Source organism: Lissotriton helveticus, chromosome 4_1 (assembly GCF_964261635.1).
Source record: "Lissotriton helveticus chromosome 4_1, aLisHel1.1, whole genome shotgun sequence".
Lineage (NCBI taxonomy): Eukaryota > Metazoa > Chordata > Amphibia > Caudata > Salamandridae > Lissotriton > Lissotriton helveticus.
This window is the reverse complement of record NC_136063.1, coordinates 1,917,936,566-1,917,960,653: the sequence shown is the minus strand read 5'-3', so window position 1 is coordinate 1,917,960,653 and position 24,088 is coordinate 1,917,936,566. Positions and strand designations below refer to the sequence as shown.

The 24,088-nt window shown below is 45.6% G+C and overlaps 1 protein-coding gene across 1 annotated transcript in view; it reads right to left on the bottom strand.

Moving 5' to 3' along the window:
- LOC144829431 (hypoxanthine-guanine phosphoribosyltransferase) overlaps nt 1-18,541 on the bottom strand; it is an 887,535-nt gene extending 868,994 nt beyond the window's left edge. The window contains exon 1 of the mRNA XM_078688569.1: nt 18,398-18,541. Coding sequence (XP_078544695.1) covers nt 18,398-18,418 — 21 coding nt within the window. The 5' untranslated portion in view covers nt 18,419-18,541. The remainder of the gene's footprint in view (nt 1-18,397) is intronic.
- Between the last annotated feature and the right edge of the window lie 5,547 nt (nt 18,542-24,088).

The following is a 24,088-nucleotide window of genomic DNA, read 5'->3' as shown; positions in this document are numbered from 1 at the left end:
TTACAGTATGCCTTATTGAAGGTTCCAAGATTCCACAGTTTCTAGGGAACTTTTAGTCAGACGACTTTTGTTCTGATGAGACCCGAAGAAAAACTACAAGTCGAAACGGCGACATCCCCCCCCCTACATAACATGTTGCTTCCAGATACATGTTATGAGTAACCAGGCGATACTATAGAGAACAAACAGGATATTCGTTTACATTTGTTTGATATAAAATGCTATGCATACTTGAGTTATGTTCAGTCTCTTGTTCTATGTGGTTGTATATATGTATACACACACTTGTTCACTGTCTGAGCACTGTTGTCTGCACTAATTTGGATATATGAGGAAATGCATATTATCCTTATACTAAAGATATAAAAATAATCATACAAGATATTGTTTCCTGTGCCCTTTTCAATTACAAGGTTATGATACAAGTTACTAATTGAGTTTTCACACTTTCATAGCAAAAGTAGAAGTGTCATGAATGAGTCCCACAGGACATTTGTTTGGCTTATTACTTTAGGGAACTTAGGCAGTATTCCCCTGCATGTTTGCCACAGTTTCAAAGGTAGATATGCTCACTCAGATTAAGGAATGTAGGCCTCAGAAGGCATTCTCGGACATCAATAACTTAAATCCACAAACTGAAAGGAGTTGGATTTCGTAAGTAAGTGCGCTGAAGGAACATAAAAGATGCTTTTTCTTGAGCTTCAAGTAGCTAGCGACAGTTGGCGCTCATAAGTTCACTTGACAAGTATTCAGTAGAAGTCAGAACATTGATGCGGACAGAGACACAGGCGAGCAGGAAAAGCTGAGACTAGGTATGCTTTCACAGAGATACTGCATAGGACGAAAGCAGATATTCAAGATAGTTATACACATGCCACCTTCCCCTACAGGTTCAAACCCATTGGCACTGCACTCAACCAGATACTGAATTACTCCCTCACTCAACTAAGGAGATGACTCCGAACAATGCAGAACGCAGCAGGCAGGCTTCCCCCCTCATCACAACTTGCACACACCCTGCACCTCAAACAGCTTCGCTGACTCCCCATTTACAACCCTTTTCAAATTCATGGAACACACATTCAGAGCCTCTCACAGCACTGGTTCATTATACCTCGATACCACTTCAGATTTCATAAACCTTCCGGATACCTTTGCTCAGCATAAGCAGCACCAGAACAAGGAGAATAGTTCTCTCCTAATTGGCTCCAAACGGGCAGAATGACTTAACTCCACACATAAGAGCAGTCTCTGAAACTAGCGAATTCCGCACAAAGTTGAACATTTGGCTCGGAGTAATCCATGGATCACCCCAACTGCTCTTGCGGTGACAGGATACCGTCTTGGGTGATATGATTTGTTTTGTAAAATGCACTTTGTGAGAATTTAGGATATGTTAGGTTTACTGTATGACAAATGCATTACAATAACAACACTACACTGCACTAAATAGTAGGCATGACATATGCTACATTCTCATATACTACACTGTGTGTCAAAAATTACTGTTCCTCGTCGTTTATGACGTTCTATTTAGGGAACGTAGGCAGTATCCTCTAGCATGTTTGACTTTGTTTCAAAGGCAGATATGCTAACTCAGCTCAATATTTTTTAATTAATTAACAAAATATTTGGCTTTCATCCCCGTGGAGACTTCACTTTCCTACTCACAGGTCCATTATACCTAAACAACAAAGATGACAGGCACTAATTGGATCTCCTGCTCACATTATCTTGTAACAACTGGAAAAACACAGCAGCGATTTCATCCAAAGCCTGGAGAAACTGTATCTCCTTCAGAGGGAGGTGGAGCGATAACATCTCACCCCAAACCACTCGCTGGGAAACTGGTACAAGAGCAATTTGGTCCACAGTAGATAACTTCATGGCCAACCCCCTTAGAGAACTCCCACTCTGAGACAACATGTGCCTTCTAAAAGCCACAACCATGATCAATCAAGATACAGGCATCAAGATTTCACTTAATGCTTTGCATTATCAGCGGTCACTTTTACTAGACTCCTCAATTCTTCCGTTATGTAAAATGTTTTATTCTGTTTTATGCAGATATATTGTTGTATGCTGATGCCATTTATCATGTGTCATTTTAGCAGACGTTTATTCCTTTTGCCATTACTGCATTCATTTTAAATAATAGTACTGTGCACTGTTCAATATTGGATCAGGCTATACCAACAATACACCGAACTCTTTAAACTAGTAACTACCAAAAGCCATTGCTATACTCAGAATGACGAACACATCACAATGACCGATTTTACAGTTGTATCCCATTTTCCATATCCAGTACAAAAAGAATGCTGTATTATCACATATGTACTTATTTTGCTTTGCCCTTACTGCCCATGTTATAAAAAAAAAAAAAACTTAGAAAAAGAAAAATGAGCAAAAAATAATCACTGCATCAGCATGCCAAGGCCATCCCATTTGGCTATGACAGTGCTTGTTTGTTCATGTTTTTCTTTTAAACTGATTTACACTTGCACAGGTCTCCTATGTGCCTCAGCATCTTGTTCACACTTCAAGTAAAATATTTGTGATTAAAAAAAATCATTGATGTCTAAAAAAATATTGCTCAGAGGTTCCTTCATGTTGGAGTAGTGCATCAAATGTAAAAAGGCACTGACCAGAACCGCCGTTTTGGCTGCTCCTGTGAATGTCTTTGAATGAACCGCTACTCTGGCAGTCATTTCTAAATATGATGGGGCAGAGTAGTCTCAGCATGGCAGACGTTTAAGTCCTCTGCCAGGGCGACAGACTATTCTTTATTAGCCAAAATATAAAGATGGCCCTTACTAAGAACTACTGAGGATTTTGGGCCCTAGCGCCGCTGGCAACTAAGCAACCAGCACATTTTTAAAAACTAAACAACCCGTGGAGTCCAGGGGAGCAGGACTCCTCTCACTAGGTAATTTAACCCATAAGTCCTTGCCAACTTCAAACTTTGGTAAGAATCACACATTTTCCTCACAATTGTGTAATGAAAAGACATGAAATTTGCAGGAAGCCACATGTTTCCTAGCACCAGAGTTTCCACTTGTCTCCCGATAACGACTGTACCCCATTTGTGTGGGTGTACAAAGGGGGGGAAAAATGACACAAAAGGTCCTAAATCACTATGCGGAGAGGCAAGTAATAGGGGTAGGGGCTGCATCTGGGGCCGTGCTGTGGCGCCACCCATGCAAACTTACAGACCACAGACAATTTTTAAAACTACACAACCAAGGAAGTCTGCAGTAGTGTGCCTTACATGGATCCCAGGAGGTTCTTACCCACAATGCTATGCGAACCTCAAACTGACTGAAATCCCACATTTTCCTTGCATTTCTGTGATGAAAACTTTCAGAATCTGCAGGAATCCACACAATTCCTACCACTCTGCATTACTACACTTCTGCTGATAAAACAACTGCCCCACTTGTGTGGCTGGGCCTAGTGCCTTCTACAGGAACAGCTCAAACCAAGGTCAATGGGAGCCCACGCCGTAGTGTTGTGGGCACTAGGCCAACCCACACAAGTAAGGTACAATTTTTAGCAGGAGACTTGGGAGGAATGCCAGGTGGATGGAAGTCTGTGGCTCCCCACAGATTCCAGTACTGTCCATAACAGAAATGAGGAATATTTTTTTTTTGTCAAAATGTAAGGCTCGTAATGCATTCGGGTTAAAAAAAAAAAAAAAAAAAAAAAAAGAAGAATCGGGTGATGGCCCTAGGTGCCTGGTTTCCCAAAGTGCCGGATGAGTTAGGGTCCAAAATCTATAGCTACCCACATTGGGGAAAAAGGGTCAGTTTTCAATGAAAAAATGTGATGCATTCTTGTTGTGTTTTGGCCCACTTCCTGTCACAGGCACAAAGCCTACCCACATAAGTGAGGTACCATTTTTATTGGAAGACTTGTGAGAGCATAAAATATAAGAACATTTGCTATTACCAATTAGATTTTTCTGCATTTGTGCCTTTCAAATGTAAGCCAGGGTATAAGAAAGAAGACATTTTGAAAAATACCCTCTAAATCATACGATACTACAGGTACCCACAATTTTAGAAATGTACAAATAACCACTGCTCCTAACCTCCATATTTTGTGCCAATTTCAGAAATAACAAGGTTTCCTTAATGCCCATTTTCACTTTGCCTATTTCACTATAGGAATTGGTCTACAGTGCAGCTCAGTTGCTGGCTCTGGGAACCTTGGGTTCTTGGAGAACCTCCAAACCCTTATTCCTGCAACCTGAAGGGTCTAGTGGACATAACGGTATATTGCTTTTGTAAATCAACCATTGTGACAAAGTTTCAGATGAAAATGCTGTCACACATGGCCGTTTATCGCACTAATTCTCAATATTTATTTATTTCAACAATCATTTTCCTCGGGAAAACCTTGAGGGAGCTACACATATAAGCCCCTTGCTGGATAAGGGATATTATATGCTTTTCAGAAATCTAGAGCTTTTGTGGATCACCAATGGCATTCACACAGATTTCCGCCACAAACTGGAAGTAGGTTGTGAACACAAAAAATAGGCTCTCTTTGAAAAATGCTTAAACTGTGGTACATAATTAGTTTGGTTTTATTCAGCTTTGCATGTTCCTGAATGCTGGAAAGGTGGGGACATTAGTACAGGAAACTGTTCATTGATGCCATTCTTAGGAGAAAAAAAAGACAAAAACACAGACACTTATCTGGAGCACTTTTTTCTTATTTCTGATGCATATTTTATCGTTCTCCTACCGATGAATTCACAAACCATGGGTACCTTTAGAATCCCTAGGATGTTGGGAAAAAAAGGATGCAAATTTGGTATGGATATCTTATGTGGAAAAAAGCTATGGAGACCCAGCGCGAACTACCCCAAATAGCCAAAAAAGCCTCAGCAATTGGGTAAAAGGCTTTACAAACACAAATAGGAGCTCTCAAATTGATCAGTGGAATGTAGAATTCTGTATACTTGGAACAAAAGGCAGATAACAATGTATTTGCACTTGGCCATCAGTAAGGCGTTGTAAATTACAATAAATGTGGCATAGAAACTTTCAAAGAAAGGGAACAACACTGATAATAACCAGATCAAATTTGGACTGGGGCTGTAAATGGCAATATTTGATCCTACTAAGGAAGGCAGACGTGCTTACTGCAATGTGGGTATTGTCCATTCAGCAGTGGAAGGGGGCGGCACAAACAGCAGAAGTGGGTGACACATGTGCTTTTTTCCAGGAAGACATGGCTTGGCAGTTCGGGCTGGACTGTTCCCATGAGGCACAGGGTCAGACTGATTTGAAAAAACCAGTCCAGGGAAGACATGGCTTGGCAGTTCGGGCTGGACTGTTCCCATGAGGCACAGGGTCAGACTGATTTGACCGGTCCAGGGAAGACATGGCTTGGCAGTTCGGGCTGGACTGTTCCCATGAGGCACAGATTCAGACTGATTTGCATAAGCCATGTCTGAACTGGGGTTGCGGAATGAGCTAAAGAATGGTGATGGATTAAACCCAGATCAGTTTATTTTTTATTTTTATTTATTTTTTATTTTGAAAGTTTTATATAGCGCGAACCAGATCCTTGCGGATATCAGAGCGCTTTACAAGCAATGAAAATTTATACAAAAACAGTATACAATAGCAGTATATATCAAGCAGTAGGAGATATAAAAACAAAATACAGCAGTACACAGTACAGAAATACAGATATGTGTGGATAAAGTATGCATAAATAAAACAGCCAAGCGAGGTAGATCAAAAGCTGAATCCTAAGATGCGCAAAATCTTGTCTCTGATATAGAGAACGGTGCGGGCGGAGAGAGCCAACGTGCGATGTAGATTGTCTGTTTGCATCTCTATAGGTCGTGAATGTCAGAGAGGCTCATGTGAATTTTTCCATGAGGATCGCCTTTACTTCCTTTTTGAACAGTGCAGTAGATTTGGTAAGTCTGGTTTCTGGGGGTAGTGCGTTCCAAATCCTAGGAGCCATCCCTGAGAAGGAGCGTTTGTACGTTTTCGCCTTAACAAATCTGTGTGGCTTCAATAATAGGCTTTCTGCACTTCTTGTGGATCTCTTGCCTCCCGAGATAGACAATTTCCAAGAGAGATAGCAGGGTGCTTTATGGTGAATGGCTTTGTGGGTTAAGCATGCTATTTTTAGGTGAATTCTGGCTTCCCATGGTAGCCAGTTCGACGCTTTCAGGTCGGGGGAGATGTGGGACCTTTTTTTTTGAGCCAGTGATGAGCCTGGCTGCAGCGTTGATGGTGGCTGTTAGAGGTGCTGTTGTAGCTTTGGGGAGACCGCAAAGAGACACACTTCCGTATTCGATCCTGGGGATAAATAAATAGAGCTTGAACTGCCGTTTTGAAGTCGTTTTTTGGTAGGAAGGGTTTAAGTTTCCTTAGAATATTAATCTGAAAATGTGCACCTTTTGTTGCATTGGCAATGTGTTTATGCATTTTGAGGTTACCATCAAGGGTTATACCCAGAGATTTAGCTGAGTCAACGATTGTCGGTTGCACGTTGAATGCCGTGAGGTGTTTGAACCAGTCCTGGAGGAGGGGGATTTTGGAGGGAGGAGCTATGAGTAGGAATTCAGTTTTGAGTGCGTTAAGTTTGAGGTGGTTCTCAGTTAGCCATGTTTGGGTTCTCAACAGTGTTTGGTTGAGTAGTATGACATCTTCAGGAGTCTGAATCTTCAGATAGAGTTGTGTATCGTCTGCATACATGTGAAATTGGACGTTGGATACTTGCAACAAGGTAGTAAGAGGTTCTATGAATAGATTGAACAGTGTGGGAGATAGAGCAGACCCTTGTGGGACTCCAAGAGTTACTGGAACTGGTTGGGAGATGGAGTTATTGACCTTGAATTTTTGGGTCCGGTTTTGAAGAAAGGAGGTAAACCAATTGAGCACTGACCCTGATAGACCCATTCTGAGGTTCAGTAGATCGGTCAGGTTCTCATGTTTGACCGTATCAAAGGCAGAGGAGAGATCTAGCAGGATGAGTAGACATGAACCATTCTGGTCGAGTATTTGTAGCGCATCATCGATAATGTGAGTCATGGCTGTTTCAGTGCTATGCCCTGCTCTAAAGCCAGACTGGTGATTGTCAAGGAGGTTGAAGAGGTCAATCAATATGTTTTGTCAATTGTTGGAGGACGCATTTAGTTTTTTTATCTCTACTGATGAAGAATAATATCCAGAAACACGTGTCTAGAGATTGTCAGCACTAACTTGCCCCACCTTTGGTGAAACACTTCAGCAAAAACTCAAGTAAGCATTTAAATGAACTGCATTTACCATAATGCTAAGGGGTGAACTGTGCTGGGAGGTGAAGCAGTGTGCTCCCATCCCCCTTTTATCAAAAATGTTTGTGCAATCTCAATGCGTGCGTGAGTGGCAATGGTATTGTGTCTGAGTCGGAGAGACTCAGTATTGGCTGTGCCAAGTTGGGATCAGGAAACCACCTCGGTCGAGACTAATTTGGTTCAGGGTTCGATACCACAATAGGTTGTTTATCCTTTTCCGGTTCCAGTGGTGTTGGTGCTGGCACAGACGTCTGAAGGACTAGTGCGAATTTAGGTTCTGGAACAAAAGTTGGTACTGACGCCTGTGCGGAAACAGGGTTCGAGGGGCACAGATGGCACCAAGGACGAATCAATTGGTGGTAACATGACCGGAGGATGCTAGGGATCCCTGGAACCCCAATGCACACCAAAGACAGCCAGAAGCATGATGAAGATTCACAGCATGACCCTTTAAAGGCTTTGATCTGCCATTGCCGCTGATCTCAAAGTCAGAGTGCATCAGTACCAGGGTCTCGTGGTACGGAAAGGAGTCATGCTCGGACTTCTTAGGTTTTTGCTTGGGAACTGCCTGGAGATTTCAACCACGATGAAGAGGTGTTGCAGGAACGACTTTAAGAATGGGTCCACACTTTCAATTTTGACTACAAGTGGGGCCTGCACAAACTTTTTCTGTTTTATTGCCACATAGAACTTTGCCTCACGTTCCTGGATGGCCTTCACGTTAATTTGGGCACTGTCTTTTCAGGCCTTTGAGTTGAACGCTGAACCAAAACATCAGAACGCACCTCATGGGGATCTGTTACAGGCATCTGTGAATTTCCCTACATGGTTAAACCTTCTAGTTTTAGGACGTGACATGCTCGCTTGCACACTGGAAGATTTGGATAAAAGAAATGTCTTCAAGAGATAAGAGCAAGAGAAGAGCTCAATATCATAGTCTGAAGATGCAGAGATGAACTGACGTCAGAACGCAAGAACAAGAGCACAAGTATCATCATCCCCCTCTTTGACCAGGAAACCGGTATCCCATAACATTTAGGGTAAGGGATAATCTCCTTAATCTGACAAGTGCTGTAGTAAATATAAATGCTTTTATATTATAATGATATCAGAATTAAGCTGTGCACATTGCATGTGCATCGTCCCTGCATGCACATTTTTCACATATCACGTGTGTTAACTTTGACTTTAACTTTTGACTTTGAAAGTTGACTGGGGGTGAGTGTTTGTATTGTCAATGCTCCGTCCATCATTCCCTTTGGTTTTTCTTTGTTCGCCCTAAGTTGGCAGGGTATGCTCAGACGTGAGTCCCTTGCTCACTTTGCCACTGGATTCAAGCAAGCCCAGCTGAAGACAGCTGTAATGCCAGAAACCGTTCCTGGGAAGCTTGATTCCGGTCCAGGGAAGACATGGCTTGGCAGTTAGGGCTGGCCTGTTCCCATGAGGCACAGAGTCAAACTGATTTGAATATGGCCATGTCTGAACTGGGGTGGCGGAGTGACCTAAAGAACGGTGATGGATTAAACCCAGATCAGTTGACTGGGGGTGAGTGTTTGTATTGTCAACGCTCCGTCCATCATCCCTTTTGGTTTTTCTTTTTAAACACAAAATTAAGCACTGCTGTATAACATCGTGAAACCAACATTAAGGTGTTTCGGTTTACAAATCAGCAGTGAAACTGCTTTTTCATGGACATTTTCAAAATCTTAGCCTAATGCAGGGATAATCACAATCCTGCAATAGTCACTTAGGGGTACACATTAATGAAATGCTTGTTTTACTTTTCAAATCTCAATTTTTTTTAAGCGGGCTCCCTCATCCCAAAATATTATGCTAGTGCAATGACTTAGTAGGACTACACTGATACTAGGAAACAGACAGAGGCACCTACAAAGAGCCTCCAATACCGTCACTACCACACTGTCATAGGAACACCACCACTGATGTGGGTTCAGTGACAAAGAGGCACCAACACTAGGACACTAATAAGGGGACACTGGCACAAAGACATCAACATGTGTATCAACAGGGACACTAGGTCACCAACACAGGGTACACTAAAGAGTAGCATCAATACTAACTTGTGTACAGGGACACTGGAATGTGGATATTGTGCACAGACACAAATGCTTAAGACCCTGACACAGGGATCCTAGGACAGAATTCAGTGGCGGCTGGTAACTTTTGATGTTGGTGGGCGTAAAAGTTGGGAGGGCGAGTGTTGTGCCACGAGCGAGCAACCCTGAACTGAAAAAATATGAAATATGTGGAATCATGATTGGTTGAATACTCATACAACATTAAGAATCCCATCGGTAGGTGATCAGACAATTATTCTCATGCACTAAAAAGTACACCCATTTCACACGTGACACATTATTTTATTTTTTTAAACACCGTATGGAGTTGCACACGTTGGGTGAGTGTTAATTCCATATGTGCTGTTGTTCAAACAAAGGAATTCCATGCGCATTACGACACTCATTCACTACAATCAGTGTTAGCAAGTAAGCATTCTATACGAATGCAAGAATCCATAAACTATTTCCGAATGTGACTATAATTATTCATAGAGTTACATTCAAATCATGCATGGTTTAAACGTGCCACATTCAAAACATGCCAAAGCGTTGCAATGTAAAACGCTCTCTAAAGTTTAACCAGCTCAATACCAAAGAAATGCTATTTATTTATAAAGTTTTATATAGTGCTATCAATTGTATCTGGCGTGAGTTAACGAGCTTATAAAGGAATGCGAAGGTTCACACAAGCTGTTAACCAAAAGTGATCAGCCCGATTGTGTGCCCGATTAAAAAATGCTGTAGCATCACCAACGGAGGGACGAAGACGGCGGAAGAGCCCCCTGGGCATGTTCGAGACAACCGGAGGAGGAACAGGGCAGGACGCTGCGACCCAGGGACCCCGCGGGACAGTGGCGGACTCCATCCACCCACAATCCGACACATACTACCGGACGCCCAGTACCGGCAAAAGACCAACCTCTGAACTCACAGCCCCGACTGCGTTCCCACACTTTGCCGCTCCCAACAGGCCCGGACAGTAATGCTGAACCAGACCCTCAAGGAAGCACATCAGAGGATGACAGAAGTGCAGACGATGACGACAGAAGTGCAGACGATGACGACAGAAGTGCAGACGATGACGACAGAAGTGCAGACGATGACAACCAAAGCGCGACGTCAACGCATCCTTTGGTAGCTAGGATCGTGGCGATGGAGCAAGACACTAATATGGAACACTCACAAGAAGAACCGCCAGACTCTCACTCATGATTCATAAACCCAGCCCGAATGGCATTAGCATCGCCTTGCCCGTCGGGGCCGACAAAGGATGGTTACACACACCCTCTTCTTTTCTTTCATAGCCTACGCTTACCTTTACCTCCCTTCCTCCTTCTTACCGTTTTCTTCTTATACTTTCTGTTGTCGGCCCTCCGACTGATACTGAACTGTTTCCCGCTTAGCGGGATTTAGTTAAAGGAAGTTGTGGGACGCATTGCAGGGTGTTTTGTTGAAACTGTAGTGCGCAGGGTTATGACCATGGGTGGGCGACAGGCCGCACCCGCCACTGCAAGGGACTAAGCGATTGGCGACAGTCTCAGCGGGGGGGATGGGGCAGGGAGGGATCTGGGGAGGATTGTGGTCAGTTTGTTCACATATGTTGGTATGTTTTATGGGTTTATACAAGGTAATGTCACACAAATAGCGATGATGCATGGATTGCCATGAGAGGGTTAATGATAGATTGCCAGAACGCGAATGGCCCCGCCAGTGTCACTTAATGGACAAAACTCAGACACCCCCTACTCGGTCTACACCTGGAATGTGAATGGACTAGGTGACAGGGTTAAAAGAAGTCTAGTGCAGGCTCACATCAAACGTGCCCACCCTGACATAGTACTCCTCCAGGAGACTCACCTTCGAGGGAGTAAATGCAGCTTCTTGGGTAGGAAACCTTACACTGTCCTAGCGCATGTGGGATACACGACAGGGTCCCGAGGGGTGGCGATTTTAATAAAGAGGACCCCCCCTTTAAGATCTAACGCACATGGATAGACGAACAGGGCACCTATGTGGGAGTCAACGGGCGATGGGGCAGGACTGAATTCACGATCATATCTGTATATGCCCCGCCCCCCCAACTGCAGGCCAGAACCCTGGCAGGAGTTACTGATTGATACGCCGAATGCCCTATTGGTGATCGGAGGTGATTTTAACGATGTAATGCACCCTGCCTTAGACAGGTCCGGGAACCCAACACGGTCCGAGACGGAGACGCATTTAGCGCACTTCACCAAATTCCTGGGTCTTATAGATGTCTGGAGAACTATGCACCCACGAGACTCCTGTTTTTCATACTACTCGGGGACGCATAAAGTATACTCTAGATTAGACTACATTTTTGTAACGCAAGGCGTGAAGGGACAGACCAGGGGGGGCTGAGTATCGAGCTTGCGGTCTATCGGATCACTCGCCGCTTGAGGCCACTATTGGTAAGGGCACATTTAGACACAAAGGGGAGTGGCGCCTCTCAACATGGGACTTCCAGAATAAGGAAGTACTGTACGGACTCCGGGCAGACACGAAAGTGTATTTTGCTGAGAATGTAGGCACGGTCCAGTCGGGGGTGATGGTATGGGAGGCGTATAAGGCGGTTCTTAGAGACCGGGCGCAGAACAGGGTGTCCTGGACAAAGAAGAAGGAAAGGGAGAAGATAGAAGAATGCGAAGCTCAGATTCTGAACCTGGAAAGGCTGTGCCTGATCCAAAACGATGACCAACACAGGCGTCGCCTGAAAGACACACAACTTAAATACAGGGCCCTAGCAACACAAGTAGCGAAGACACAGAGATTGGCTACGCTTCACAGACTATATGATGTCAGTGATAAGTCAGGAAAGCTACTGGCGTGGCTGAGCCGTAGGGAAATGGAAGCTCGCTGGATTGAGGAAATACTAGATGAGACGGGCATGCAGATACGCCAGGACGAGGGGATAGCGGAGGGGTTTGCTACGTACCATGGCAAATTCTATGAGGCCCGGGACCTGAGGGAGACCCTGGCCATAGTGGAATACCTGGAGGCGGTTGACTTGCCTCCCCTGTCGGAGGACGATAGGGATAGCTTGGACACAGACCTTACACTCAAAGAAATCCTTCAGGCCATTGCCAGGCTCCGACCCGGCAAAACACCGGGACCAAATGGTTTGCCGGCTGAATTTTTTAAAAAGGGATCAGATTTACTGGCCCCCCCATCTGCTATATTTGTTTAAGAGCGTGCTAGAGGAGGAGACCCTCCCACCTGATCTGCGCAAAGCCATCATTGTACCTATACACAAAATAGGGAAATCGCCGGTGGACTGTGCCTCATACCGTCCCATCTCACTCCTGAACATGGAGGCTAAGATCCTGGCAACCGTATTGGCCCTGGGTATGAGGCCGGTCATCACCGATTTGGTAGACAAAGACCAGACGGGCTTCATGCCCGGAAGGGCGACTCGGATGAACTTGCGGAGAACCCACAACTGGATGATGGAGACGCTGTCCCGCACGCCACCGCATCTCCTTCTCTCCCTAGATGCCGAAAAGGCGTTCGATGCGGTCCACTGGCCCTTTCTTGAAGTGACCCTAGCTAGATTCAGGGTTTGGACCAACATATCGCAACTGGGTACGATTGCTGTATACAGCACCGATGGCGAGGGTGAGGGTAAACGGCCGTCTGTCCCGAGAATTCCCAATCCAGAGGGGCACCCGGCAGGGCTGTCCCCTCTCCCCGCTCCTATTTGCTCTAACAATAGAAGTGATAGTATGTGTGGTCAGACAGCACCCAGGCATAAGAGGATTCCAATTGTCTGCGACAGATGCAACAGAGGAACAAATCTCTCTGTACGCAGACGACATACTGCTCTATGTCACCGACCCTGAGACTACCCTACCCATTCTTTTTGAGGCACTAAACACGTACGGTACAGACTCAGGATACACCATCAATTGGCACAAATCGGTCATATTTAGTCCCAAGGTGGGCTACGACTGGCCATCCTTACCCCACACACTACAGATAGCAACCCATGGTTTCACGTATCTAGGGATTTATCTCACGCCGGACAAGCAGCGGTCCTATAAAGAAAATGTACACCGAATCCTACTTGCTTTCAAAGAGGATGCCTAGCGGTGGAAGGCGCTCCCCCTCACCATACTAGGCCAAGCGGCCATGTTTAAAATGATCACACTCCCAAAGTTTTTATATGCCCTCCAAAATGAGTACTTCCCCCTCTCACAACAAGTGTTTCGCACGATCAACACGAAACTGCGGTCTCTGCTGTGGCTGGGGAAACAACCCAGAATTGCCCTCACCACGCTATGCCGGAATCAATACAATGGGGGAATATCGCTCCCAGACATGGAGGCTTACTATAGGGCGGTACATCTCACCCCGATATTGGACTGGCTCCATACGGAAGCGACCCACCCCACTTATAGACTAGAACGCTACAAAATGGGTATGCACTCCCCTCTTCATTATTTATATGGTGGGAAAAAGCATGCGGGATTGCCTCAGGCCACTCAGACAACAATCACACTATGGCATAGTGTTAATAAAACGATGGGATGGCACCGCAAACCCACGAGACAAACTAAACTCTGGCACTGCGCATGGTTATGAGAAATCCACAAACTGCGTGGATTTCATCCTTGGGATAATCTGGGCATATCCACTTTGGGGGATGGGGGATGTAATGACGAACACCCCCTTTGTGGAACAATATGGCTGCCGGTGGGCCATTTCTTGAAGTATGAGGCCCTAGTTAGCACCTTCAGAGAAATATGGGGAGAAGGATGAGGTGGAATCTGAAACACATCCCCTACTCCATGTGGTATTCACCTTGGGAGGGGCTGGACACCAAGTGAAATGGTTTTTCATTATGCTGGTGGAGGCTTCATTGCCGACACTGCCCAAACTCAGGGAACGCTGGGAATAAGCGCTAAACACATGACATACTTGACCCAACACAGAATCCGAATGCTGCATGGGGGTAGGGGGGAAATACAGGTGTGCCAAAGGTGGGCCCAGCCAGACCTAGACTTCGTCCACATGGTCTGGAACTGCGCAGTGCTGACCCCCTTCTGGGCCAAAATAGTTCAACAAACGTGGGCGAGATTGGGGCGGGATTTGAGAAACACCAGGGAGGCCTGCCTTTTAGAGCTTTACCTCGCCCACCGAAATGAAAGGTACAAAACAAATTTGTTGACCTGGCTCTGGCGAAGAGAAGAATAGCAATGGCTTGGAAGACTGACAGAGGGCTACAGATGGAAAGTTGTAAGAGCGAGGGCCAATAGCAGATCAATTGAAGGAACTGGTGAGAGCCTGGGAGATCCTTGACCTTGAAAACGTTAGAATAGATGATATGGGGAAGGCACAGCTCCCAGATAGATTGCCCAACCTTGCACACTGAGGGAAGTAGTGGATGAACCGGGCAAGCATGCTTGAGCAGGAGAGGATACACGATAGAGGGGACATACCCAAGAACCTGAGCGGCTGCTGCGGAGACCGGAACTGTTGAAACGGCATGTCGAGCACATACCCACCCCCCCCACACACACACACACCCAGACCCTCCACAGCATTGATCAGTAGTAGGAAGTCCACATGCGGTAGTGGGATAGTTACAAGTTGCACGGCACAAAGTTTTTTAGTTAAGGTTACCACAGGCATAGATGAAAATTGGGTATTTGTAAATGTAGGTGCAAAATGAATGCGAAATTTGAAAAGCACGATGTTGGTTAATAAAAAATAGACATGACAACTCCTGGGAAATAGAGTAGATATATTTAAGAATGTATCAAATATTGGAAGTTGAGCTCAAATGAAGCATAATGTTGAATCCCAGGTACAAATACTAGATCGAAAACTGAAATGTAAGAAGTAAATTGGAGAAATTGAAAATGTGATACGTAAAAACTATACTGTATGTTGATAACTTTAGAAATACAAATAAACAAAGTTTGGAAACAAATAAGATAGTGAGGCTTGGCTGTGTGTGCGGGCACTTACTCCTACTTGGGACACTTACTCCTACTTGGCGCACTTTCCCCAACTGGAACACTACTATCGCTTCATTCATTCCCTCTCCTCTGTCTTTATAGGAACAGCACAACCCCAACTTTTTCGGTACAGAACATTGACACTGGAACACTGATGCCACATGGGACATGGCTAGTTGTGGTAACAGGGAGAGCCACTACAGCACTCAGGCGCGGTGCGTCCATAGGGGCGTGGGGGCGTAGCCCCCCCCCGCCCGCAGGAGACGCCGAGGGAAAACTGACAATGCATGCCAGTCAGCATGACGTCGGACCGCCCACCCCCTTCAGATACTGAAGGGGGTGGGCGGTCTGGCGTCATGTTGATTGACATGATTGTCACCAGACAGGCAGCAACACAAATGCGCATGAGTGGGGACGGAGGGTGAATTTTTTACCCGTGCCCACTCATGCGCACTTGTGTTTAAGCTTTTTTGCGCATGCCCATTAGGAGCCCTTCGGACTCCTAATGGGCGTGCTGCGGGCGAAGAGTAACCTGTGCCCCTGCAGCACCAGGATTGGCTGCAAGGGGCTGCCAGTGCCATTCGGCGACGTGAAGGCGTCAAGGGGTTGAGGAGCATAGGAGGTACGGACCCGGACCTGCGGTGATGTAAGTTTTATTATGTATTTAATCCCCCCCTGCGACATCCCCACTCCACTCCACTCCACTCCACTCCACTCCACTCCACTCCACTCCACTCCACTCCACTGATATACAGGGCTTTTATACATCATGGGTTTTCAACTTCAAATGACTACCGCAAGCATGTTTGTTCACAGAGCGCTACATGCTGCTATGTGTTAAGTGACCTACAGCTAGGTATTTTTACATAATGTCAGGTAACTGGTGATCATGTAAAGCGCTTCAATGCCTTCTTCGGGCCGAGTTAGCGCTATATAAAACTGTAAAAAAATAAATAGCATGATTTCATTTAGTGTTACGAAATGTTTTTGATTTATTTCCACATTATTTTAAGAAGCACCTATATGTCAATGCAGTGACTTCGAGTCTCCGACAGTGTAATGGGAAAAACCTTTCCACGTGTTCAAGCCCAGGGGGAATAGACGGCCTTTAGAAATTAGAAAACAATGGGCTTAATGACAGTACCGGGAAGGGATCGTCCCACACCATTCCACACAGCACCAGAACACCCAAACCAGTAGTGACCACCTTACTCAATCAAACACTCGCTCGCCATAGGAACTCAAACTTTTACGCCACAACACTTTCAAATGTCACCAGCCGCCCCTGACAGCACTAATAGGCGAAAGAAACAGATGGACACCTTGCTCACACTGGGACGTGGGGCTACAGAGTAACTGACAGCGACTGGCACAGTGGCAATAATTCATGAATACAAACACAGACACTCAGACAATGTACATAAGAAAAAGTAATTCTACAGCCGCAACTAACCAGCATATTTTTTTTACAACACTCCGCACCAAAAAGCTTAATACTGTAAAATGCTGATCAACTGCAGTTATTAAGTTTTGTTATTGAGATAATAAGACAGCCTATCGGCAGTGAGCCCTCCCCCCTTCAGTTCTGCTTCAATTAACCTGGCGAATAACAGTAGCTCATGAGCAAAGTCGGCCACTGCGCAGGAGTGAAGAGCCTCCCTTAAGACAGTGTCTACTACCCTACATATTGCAGCTTCGTGGATCCTACTGCTATTTCCTCCTTAACCTCGACTGGTGCACTAACATATCTGTTCAAAAATCATGTTCCGTCATTTTCCTCAATTTTCTTTTTAAAGAAGGGCTGTGATGCATTGTAGAAATTTTGAACTAAAGACCTGTCCTTACGTGCTAATTAAAGCCTGCAAAAATGTTAAAATAGAAAAAATGTCTGCAGTGGTATGCAGTGTAATACAACAACCAATCTGGCTTTGTGTGAAGGATATGCAGCCTATTAGTGGCTACAGCACCTGTAGGCACCAACTGATAACGAGACCTCAATTACTCTGAAAACAAGGCCCCCAATAATTAGGATCCCGGGGGCCCAGAAACGTTTAAGATAACACTGGTGGTTAATATTTAAAACAGTATTTTGTGGGGAAGACGTGTAACATATGTATCACCTTGCTACAAAGCACGCAGATTCGTTTCCTGCAGTTACAAGATTGAACAACCCACCAAATGAATACGATAAAAGAACAAATTGGAACATAAAAACGCTGGATGGACAAAAACTCCCTCTTCTGCCCTGTTGGTGCCCACTGATACTACGTCTAGGGAGGGGAGCATCAATAACGGCCCGGTGCCCTGTGGAGAGGATGGCGTAACTATCAATAAATAGTACACAGATGTAGTGGCGCCCAGGTCTATGGTAGCGTTCCCATCCCACCCCAATTACTAATTGCTTTTGCTGCCAACCTGGGCACCGAGGGACATTTTCCTTTCCTGCATTAGGGCTTATGAAGCACCCTGCCTAACCTCAATACCCCACGTGGAGGCTTCCGCGTGTTCTTAGCAGAACCTCTGCAGGGTCGTGCTGCTGGCATCGCGTACAGGTACCAGGGCAGCGCCAACCACAAGCCTGGCAACACTTGTGGCTGGCAGTGTCTGCGTGACATTCGGGCATCCACCGTGGGCACGAGGCCACTGGGGTTGCTATCGGATTCCCTGCAGGTGACTCTGCTACACAGCAGCACGCTGGTGAAGCGGGACAGCAGCAGCCCGCCCCTCTCCACGTTTAAGAGCAGCTTTCCCGCACGTGCCGAGGCCCGGGTTCGCAGGCTGATGCCACACCGACCGGGATCAACAGGACTGGTCCGGTGGGGCCTGGCCGCGTGTAGCTAAACCCTGCAGAGGCCTCCTTCCCCAAGTATCAGCCGGCACGTACACAGAGGGGGCCGCAGGGGAAGCTGAGCACGCTGCCGGGCTAACCACTTCCCGCTGCCGCCCCCGCGCGCGCTTCTGGGGCCCCAGGCGATGGAGGCAACGCTGAGGGACAGAGCTCGGTCCGGTGCCTGCCTGGCTCTTACCACAATGCAGGGACTCGCCATGTCCGCTTCGCACGCGCCTACCGGCTCGCTGTCACCGAGAGTCTGACTGGAGAGGTGGCGCCACCACCAAACCCCGCCCACCGCTGCTCCGCCCTGGGACAGAGCGTGTGGGCGGGGTTGAGGTGGCAGAGAGGTTCCGTTAGTGGGTGCGGCACAGGACGTTTATTGAGATGACAAATAAATACCCCTTAATACTCTGGATTGAGGGGTTCGCCATGATATTTAACAAATGCTAAAATTGTCTTGATGTAGATCGAGCTTTATTTATTAATGACTCTCCATATCTGTTCACCACTACTCCCATTTAACATACATTGTTATAATGTGGCACACTGTAGTATCAGAGACGTAATTGAACGAACTTTATTTTGGACAACTGAAAAGTGGCTTTAGATACAATATCCTCCTGAGACAAGTTGCAGAATTGTAGCAACATGTGCCATTCTGCACAACATTGCAATAACAAGCATATATATGCAATGCAATCGGTCTTGCATTCACTCGAGTTTGAGCTATTGGCATTGTAAATGACAATGCCTTTTATTTATGTTTTGGTTTTTAAAACATAAATAAAAGGCATTGTCACTTACAATACTAATAGCTTAAACTCTCGCAAATGTGAGACCTAAAAGGGCCTTCTCGACGGCTTGTTAGATTGTAAATATCAGAGGAAGATACTGGCCTGCGACGAGTTCAATGTAGTGATAAATAGTGCAGTGAAGAAGATGTGTAAGTGTTGTAAATTACACAGACACAAAGGGCCCCATTTGGATAGCGGGCGGATTGCCCCCGGCGGTAGTCACCGCCGGCCCGGTACCCCCCAGCAGTTCCATGCACATCATGGCAGGCACCGAGCATGCCTGCCATGTTGTGCATGGAAGAGCACAACATGCCTTCCTTGCATTGTGGCGGGCAATGCGTCAGGAATGCTGGATGCGCCCGCCACTGTGGCGGGCGCATCCTAATGGCAGCCACGGTGTGGTAAATTAATAAATAATACCTCTATTTTTGACTAGATATACAATAACAGATAGCTCAATAAATAAGAGTCAAGATTCGAGGTAGTAGGAGTATGCAGGTTTAATACAGCATAAAGGACAGGAACAGGACAACCTGCACGGGAATAGGATGGCAGCGCTGCACGGGGCAGGGACAAAGGAATGGCAACTTTTCATAACAGTGCACAAGTATATATACTTAAACAAAATACATGGTGTTCAATACAATAGGCGTAACAGTAGGCAGGGCCTATAGCAGTCGCGAGAGATAAGGCAGAAAGTAGGTGTAACAAGAGGCGTGAACAGGGCGTATACATAGACATGTGATGTAAACGTAACGGAATATGTCACAAATGGGCGGAAACATGGAGGGGGCTACCTAAGGAGCCGGGACCTCTAACCTAGTGGTGCGCGCAAGCTGGCAATGACGTGTTACTAGGGAGAAGCTGGGGGCTATGACTTCTGAGCTAGAAGGAGAGACGAAAGTCTGGAGAGTCAGAGCGACATGTACCTAAACACTATCTAGTATCTGATGTTTAGAGAACATGTTGATAGAATCCAAAAGTTATCAGGGTAAAGGCTAACAGACTCTAAGACTGGTGCATGCATTATTCTACATGTAGTGTGTGTTGAGGGATATTAAATGACCATAAATACAGTATTTCTCTTACATGGAGACGTAAAGGCTAGACGATGACTGAAACTATTGATGCGATTCAGTAGCTTAGGAATGCAGAGAAGGAGGGCTGGACTGATAACTAGAATCATAACATACTCTTGGCAGACTGGGAGGCAGAGCCAGGCCGAGCCGGGCACTGTGAGGCAGGAAGTAAGTGAAGGGTCAGGGATACAGGTGGGGGCTGTATCGCTCCTCGGAGAGGGTTCAGGAGACTGGAGCTGAATCTGAGTCCGGGCCCTTTTGAGGCCTAGAAACGGGGACTTTCAATGAAATAACGTGCACACTGAGAAACGTGGCAATGTAACTTTACATAGGCCTAATACTCGTAGCTTTCACGAGAACTGGAAACTGGCATACTAGAGATGGACACAACTGTAATTGCGTCTTTAATCGATCATGGGGAATACATATGCATATTAATCATGCACATACAACATAACATGGGGAACACGTAGGGACACAGAACATGGCAAAATTTACTTTTCCACATTCCCTCCTTGTCACTACGTTTCCATCAGGAAACATCAATATTCATGATACCATCTATCATTTCATACAGTATCATTTGCTCGTCTCGAAATTTCTTGGAACGGGATCTAGGACGGGACTTGGGACTAGGAATACAAGAGGTAGCACAAATGCCGCAAATCGCAGGGCCACATTGTATACAGAGGCAGCAACTGAATATGCTCGCTACTGCAATACCTAGAAAGGACAATACTTTCCATCCCCAGGCAGAAATTATACTCCAAAACCAACCGGACCATGTCCAGGTGCCTGGATTCTGGTGTAACTGATGGGCAATTTTATGAAGTCTGGTTATAGCTGAATAAACAGACGGCGCGTTATTAGGAATGAAAATGCAGCAACTAGATCCGATGACTCTACATGCTCCTCCTCTATCGGCCAGTATGACGTCAAGAACGAGACGATTTTGGAGCACGACAAATCTCATAGCAGATTGCTCTTCGGTTAAGTTACCTAGAGCAGAGGCAGTCTCATTCACTACTGCTTCAAGGGTTCTGGTTAATCTACGTATTAACTTACTATTCTGGATAGGTCCTATAAAGAAAAAGAATCCTCTATTGAAATCTGTATACTGTTCTAGAGCAGTTTCAGTTTGATCGACAATCGGGGACTCGATCTCCCTTCTATGTCTAATGTGTACTAGATGTGTGTTTCTGTGATAATCGGACGGGGCTAGGAAAACTGGTGGCAGTAGGAAGGCAATGTAACAGGTTCCATCCCAATCGAGGGGCAGACGAACATATGCGGTCTGACCACAAACAAAATAAGAATGACGTGAAGCTTTGAAAATAGATTTCCCACTGTCACTATACTCGACAATAGTAGTACAATCACTATGTCCTACATGTACGGAACCATTATTTCGGACACATAATTCGCCTTTGACTGGTAATACTGAAATAGCAGGTAAGTCTGGAGTAGGATCAGACTGAACATTCAGAACAATGAAATTCGAAGAATAATTACCCAAATTATAAACTTCATTTTCTAGATCTAACCCTGTTCTGTGGGGAAGACCTTGCTTGTCTGGAAAACATGTACTGTTCAGAAGGGACATATCAGTTGAGGATGACGTTAACGTGGACCATGCTCCACATGAACCATTATGTGAAAACGGATAAGGAAAGAGTGGCAGAACTCCCTTCGGTGTCTGGAAAGGGGGGAGTCGACCACACACCCAACAATTAGTGGCATTGCTGGTCTGGTGTGAATAATGCAACATACGGATAAAGGTATTGTTGCGCATAGCAAGACGATAAGATAGTTCGTGAGGAGGCAGATCACTAAACGTGTGCTCTACTGTAGCATTAGAAAACTTATTTACATGAGAAATTGGAAAACATAAATGAAATGCATAACTCGTGCAGGTAATCATCAAGCTTAAAAACAATATAAAACTTAGAAAAACGATACATCGGATAGAGTTTTGACTAACTCTCTCACTATGGGGGTCTATCTCATACATGTCAGATACCTGTCTAACCGTTTCACCTAGGGGAGGACTTAGACAATTAAACTGGCTGACTTATTTTACTAGACCGTAGCTTACTTTTATACTCCTGCTGCGGAGTTTTCTCTAACAGGGAGGGCTTGATATCAATGTCATTTGCGGGACAGTCCTTAAGAATAGTATCTTGGCAGTCTTTAAAATCTTGACAATCCTTGGAAATGTTCTTGGAAACAGTTTTTAGTCCGTGAAATTTCTTGACGTGTGACAGGTGCACCCACCCCTTCCTGCCTTCCAACTTGACGGCAGTACGGGTGGTTAGAAGGACTAACTTCGGCTCCTTCCAGCGAGGCTCCAGCGGACTTGAACGATCAAAATTGCGGACGAGGACCAGGGTGCCGGGAAGGATCTCGTGTGGCTTGACTTCAGTATTGTCGGGAAATGCAGCGGCAACCTGTGAACGACAAGAGTGTAGGGCAGACATCAAGGAAGCTAGGTAATCTGTCAGCATATTACTGGAAACATCGGTAATACTTCGGGGTCTAGGTGTACCCCACATATTCGGAGGGCGGCCGAATACGACCTCATAAGGGGACAGACCTGATCTGGAGTGTGCGACCATGCGCATATAAAACAAAGCGACTGGCAGAGCAACTAACCAGTCTACACCTTTTTCTTGACAGATTTTGGCAATGCGGATTTTCAAGGTTTGATTATGTCTCTCTACGAGACCGGCTGCTTCTGGATGGCGTACACAATGGAACTTCCACTGGTACCCTAACAAAAGGGAAACGTGCTTCATTAGTTCAGATGAGAATGGCTGGCCGTTATCAGAATACACGACCCTAGGGAGTCCATAACGGGGGAAGAATTCACGAACCAACTGCTTGGCAGTGGTCGCGGCTGTGTAATCTGGGACTGGATATGCTTCTGTCCACCTGGACAAAGCGCATACAACTACAAGGACATACTTGAAACCTCGACATCGCTCCATCTGAATATAATCCATCTGGAGGACTTCAAAAGGGTGGTCAGGAGGTTGGAATCCACCTTGTTCCACCGGGACACTTTTACCTGGATTGAACTCGCAACATATCATACAGGTACGGACTTTCTGCTTGGCTGCAGCTCGTAAATGTTTGTTAAACCAAATGTTCTGGATACTGTCTAACATGGCTTTTTCTCCTAAGTGTGCTGGACTATGTGCGGTATTGATAATGACTTGAACCATTGAGTCGGGGAGAAACCATGTGGCTTTTCCCCTCGTCAACCATCCCTGATCTGTCTGGACCCCTCCTTGTTCGGACCATTTCTTAATTTCTTCAGGAGTAGCATGTGACTGGATATCTATGACATCTTGAGTAGGGTCCTTAACTGTCATACAAGTAGTCTGTTCGAGAGTGGATGTCGGTGTCTTGTTAACTGGTATGTCTGGAGTCTGTGCTGTAAGCTTGGCTGTTCGATCTGCTAGATCATTACCTTGGGAAATAATGTCTGTAACTTTCGTATGTGCTTTGCATTTCATAATAGCGATGGATGTTGGTAAATGTATTGCATCTAACAGAGCTTGAATGAGGAGACCATGCTGAATCTTGGTTCCATGAGAAGTCATGAAACCTCTCTTCTGCCAGAGCACTCCAAAGTCGTGTACAACTCCGAATGCGTAGCGTGAATCTGTGTAAATATTAACTTTCAGGTTCTTGGCACGTATGCAGGCTTGTGTCAGAGCGACTAGCTCTGCTGCTTGAGCAGACAGGGTGTCAATACGGTGTGTTTCAATAACTTCAGTGTCAGTAGTCACTGCATACGCGGCTACCAGTTCTCCTGTACTCGTTCTCATACATGAACCATCCACATAAAGTGTCAGGTCGGGGTCTGGTAATGGAATATCTGTCAGGTCTTGTCTCGGCTTAGTCATAGTGTTAACAACTTCCACACAATCATGCATGGCAGGATTTGAAGTAACTGACGGTAACAGTGTAGCAGGATTTAGAACGTTGCAGCGTCTGATTTCTATG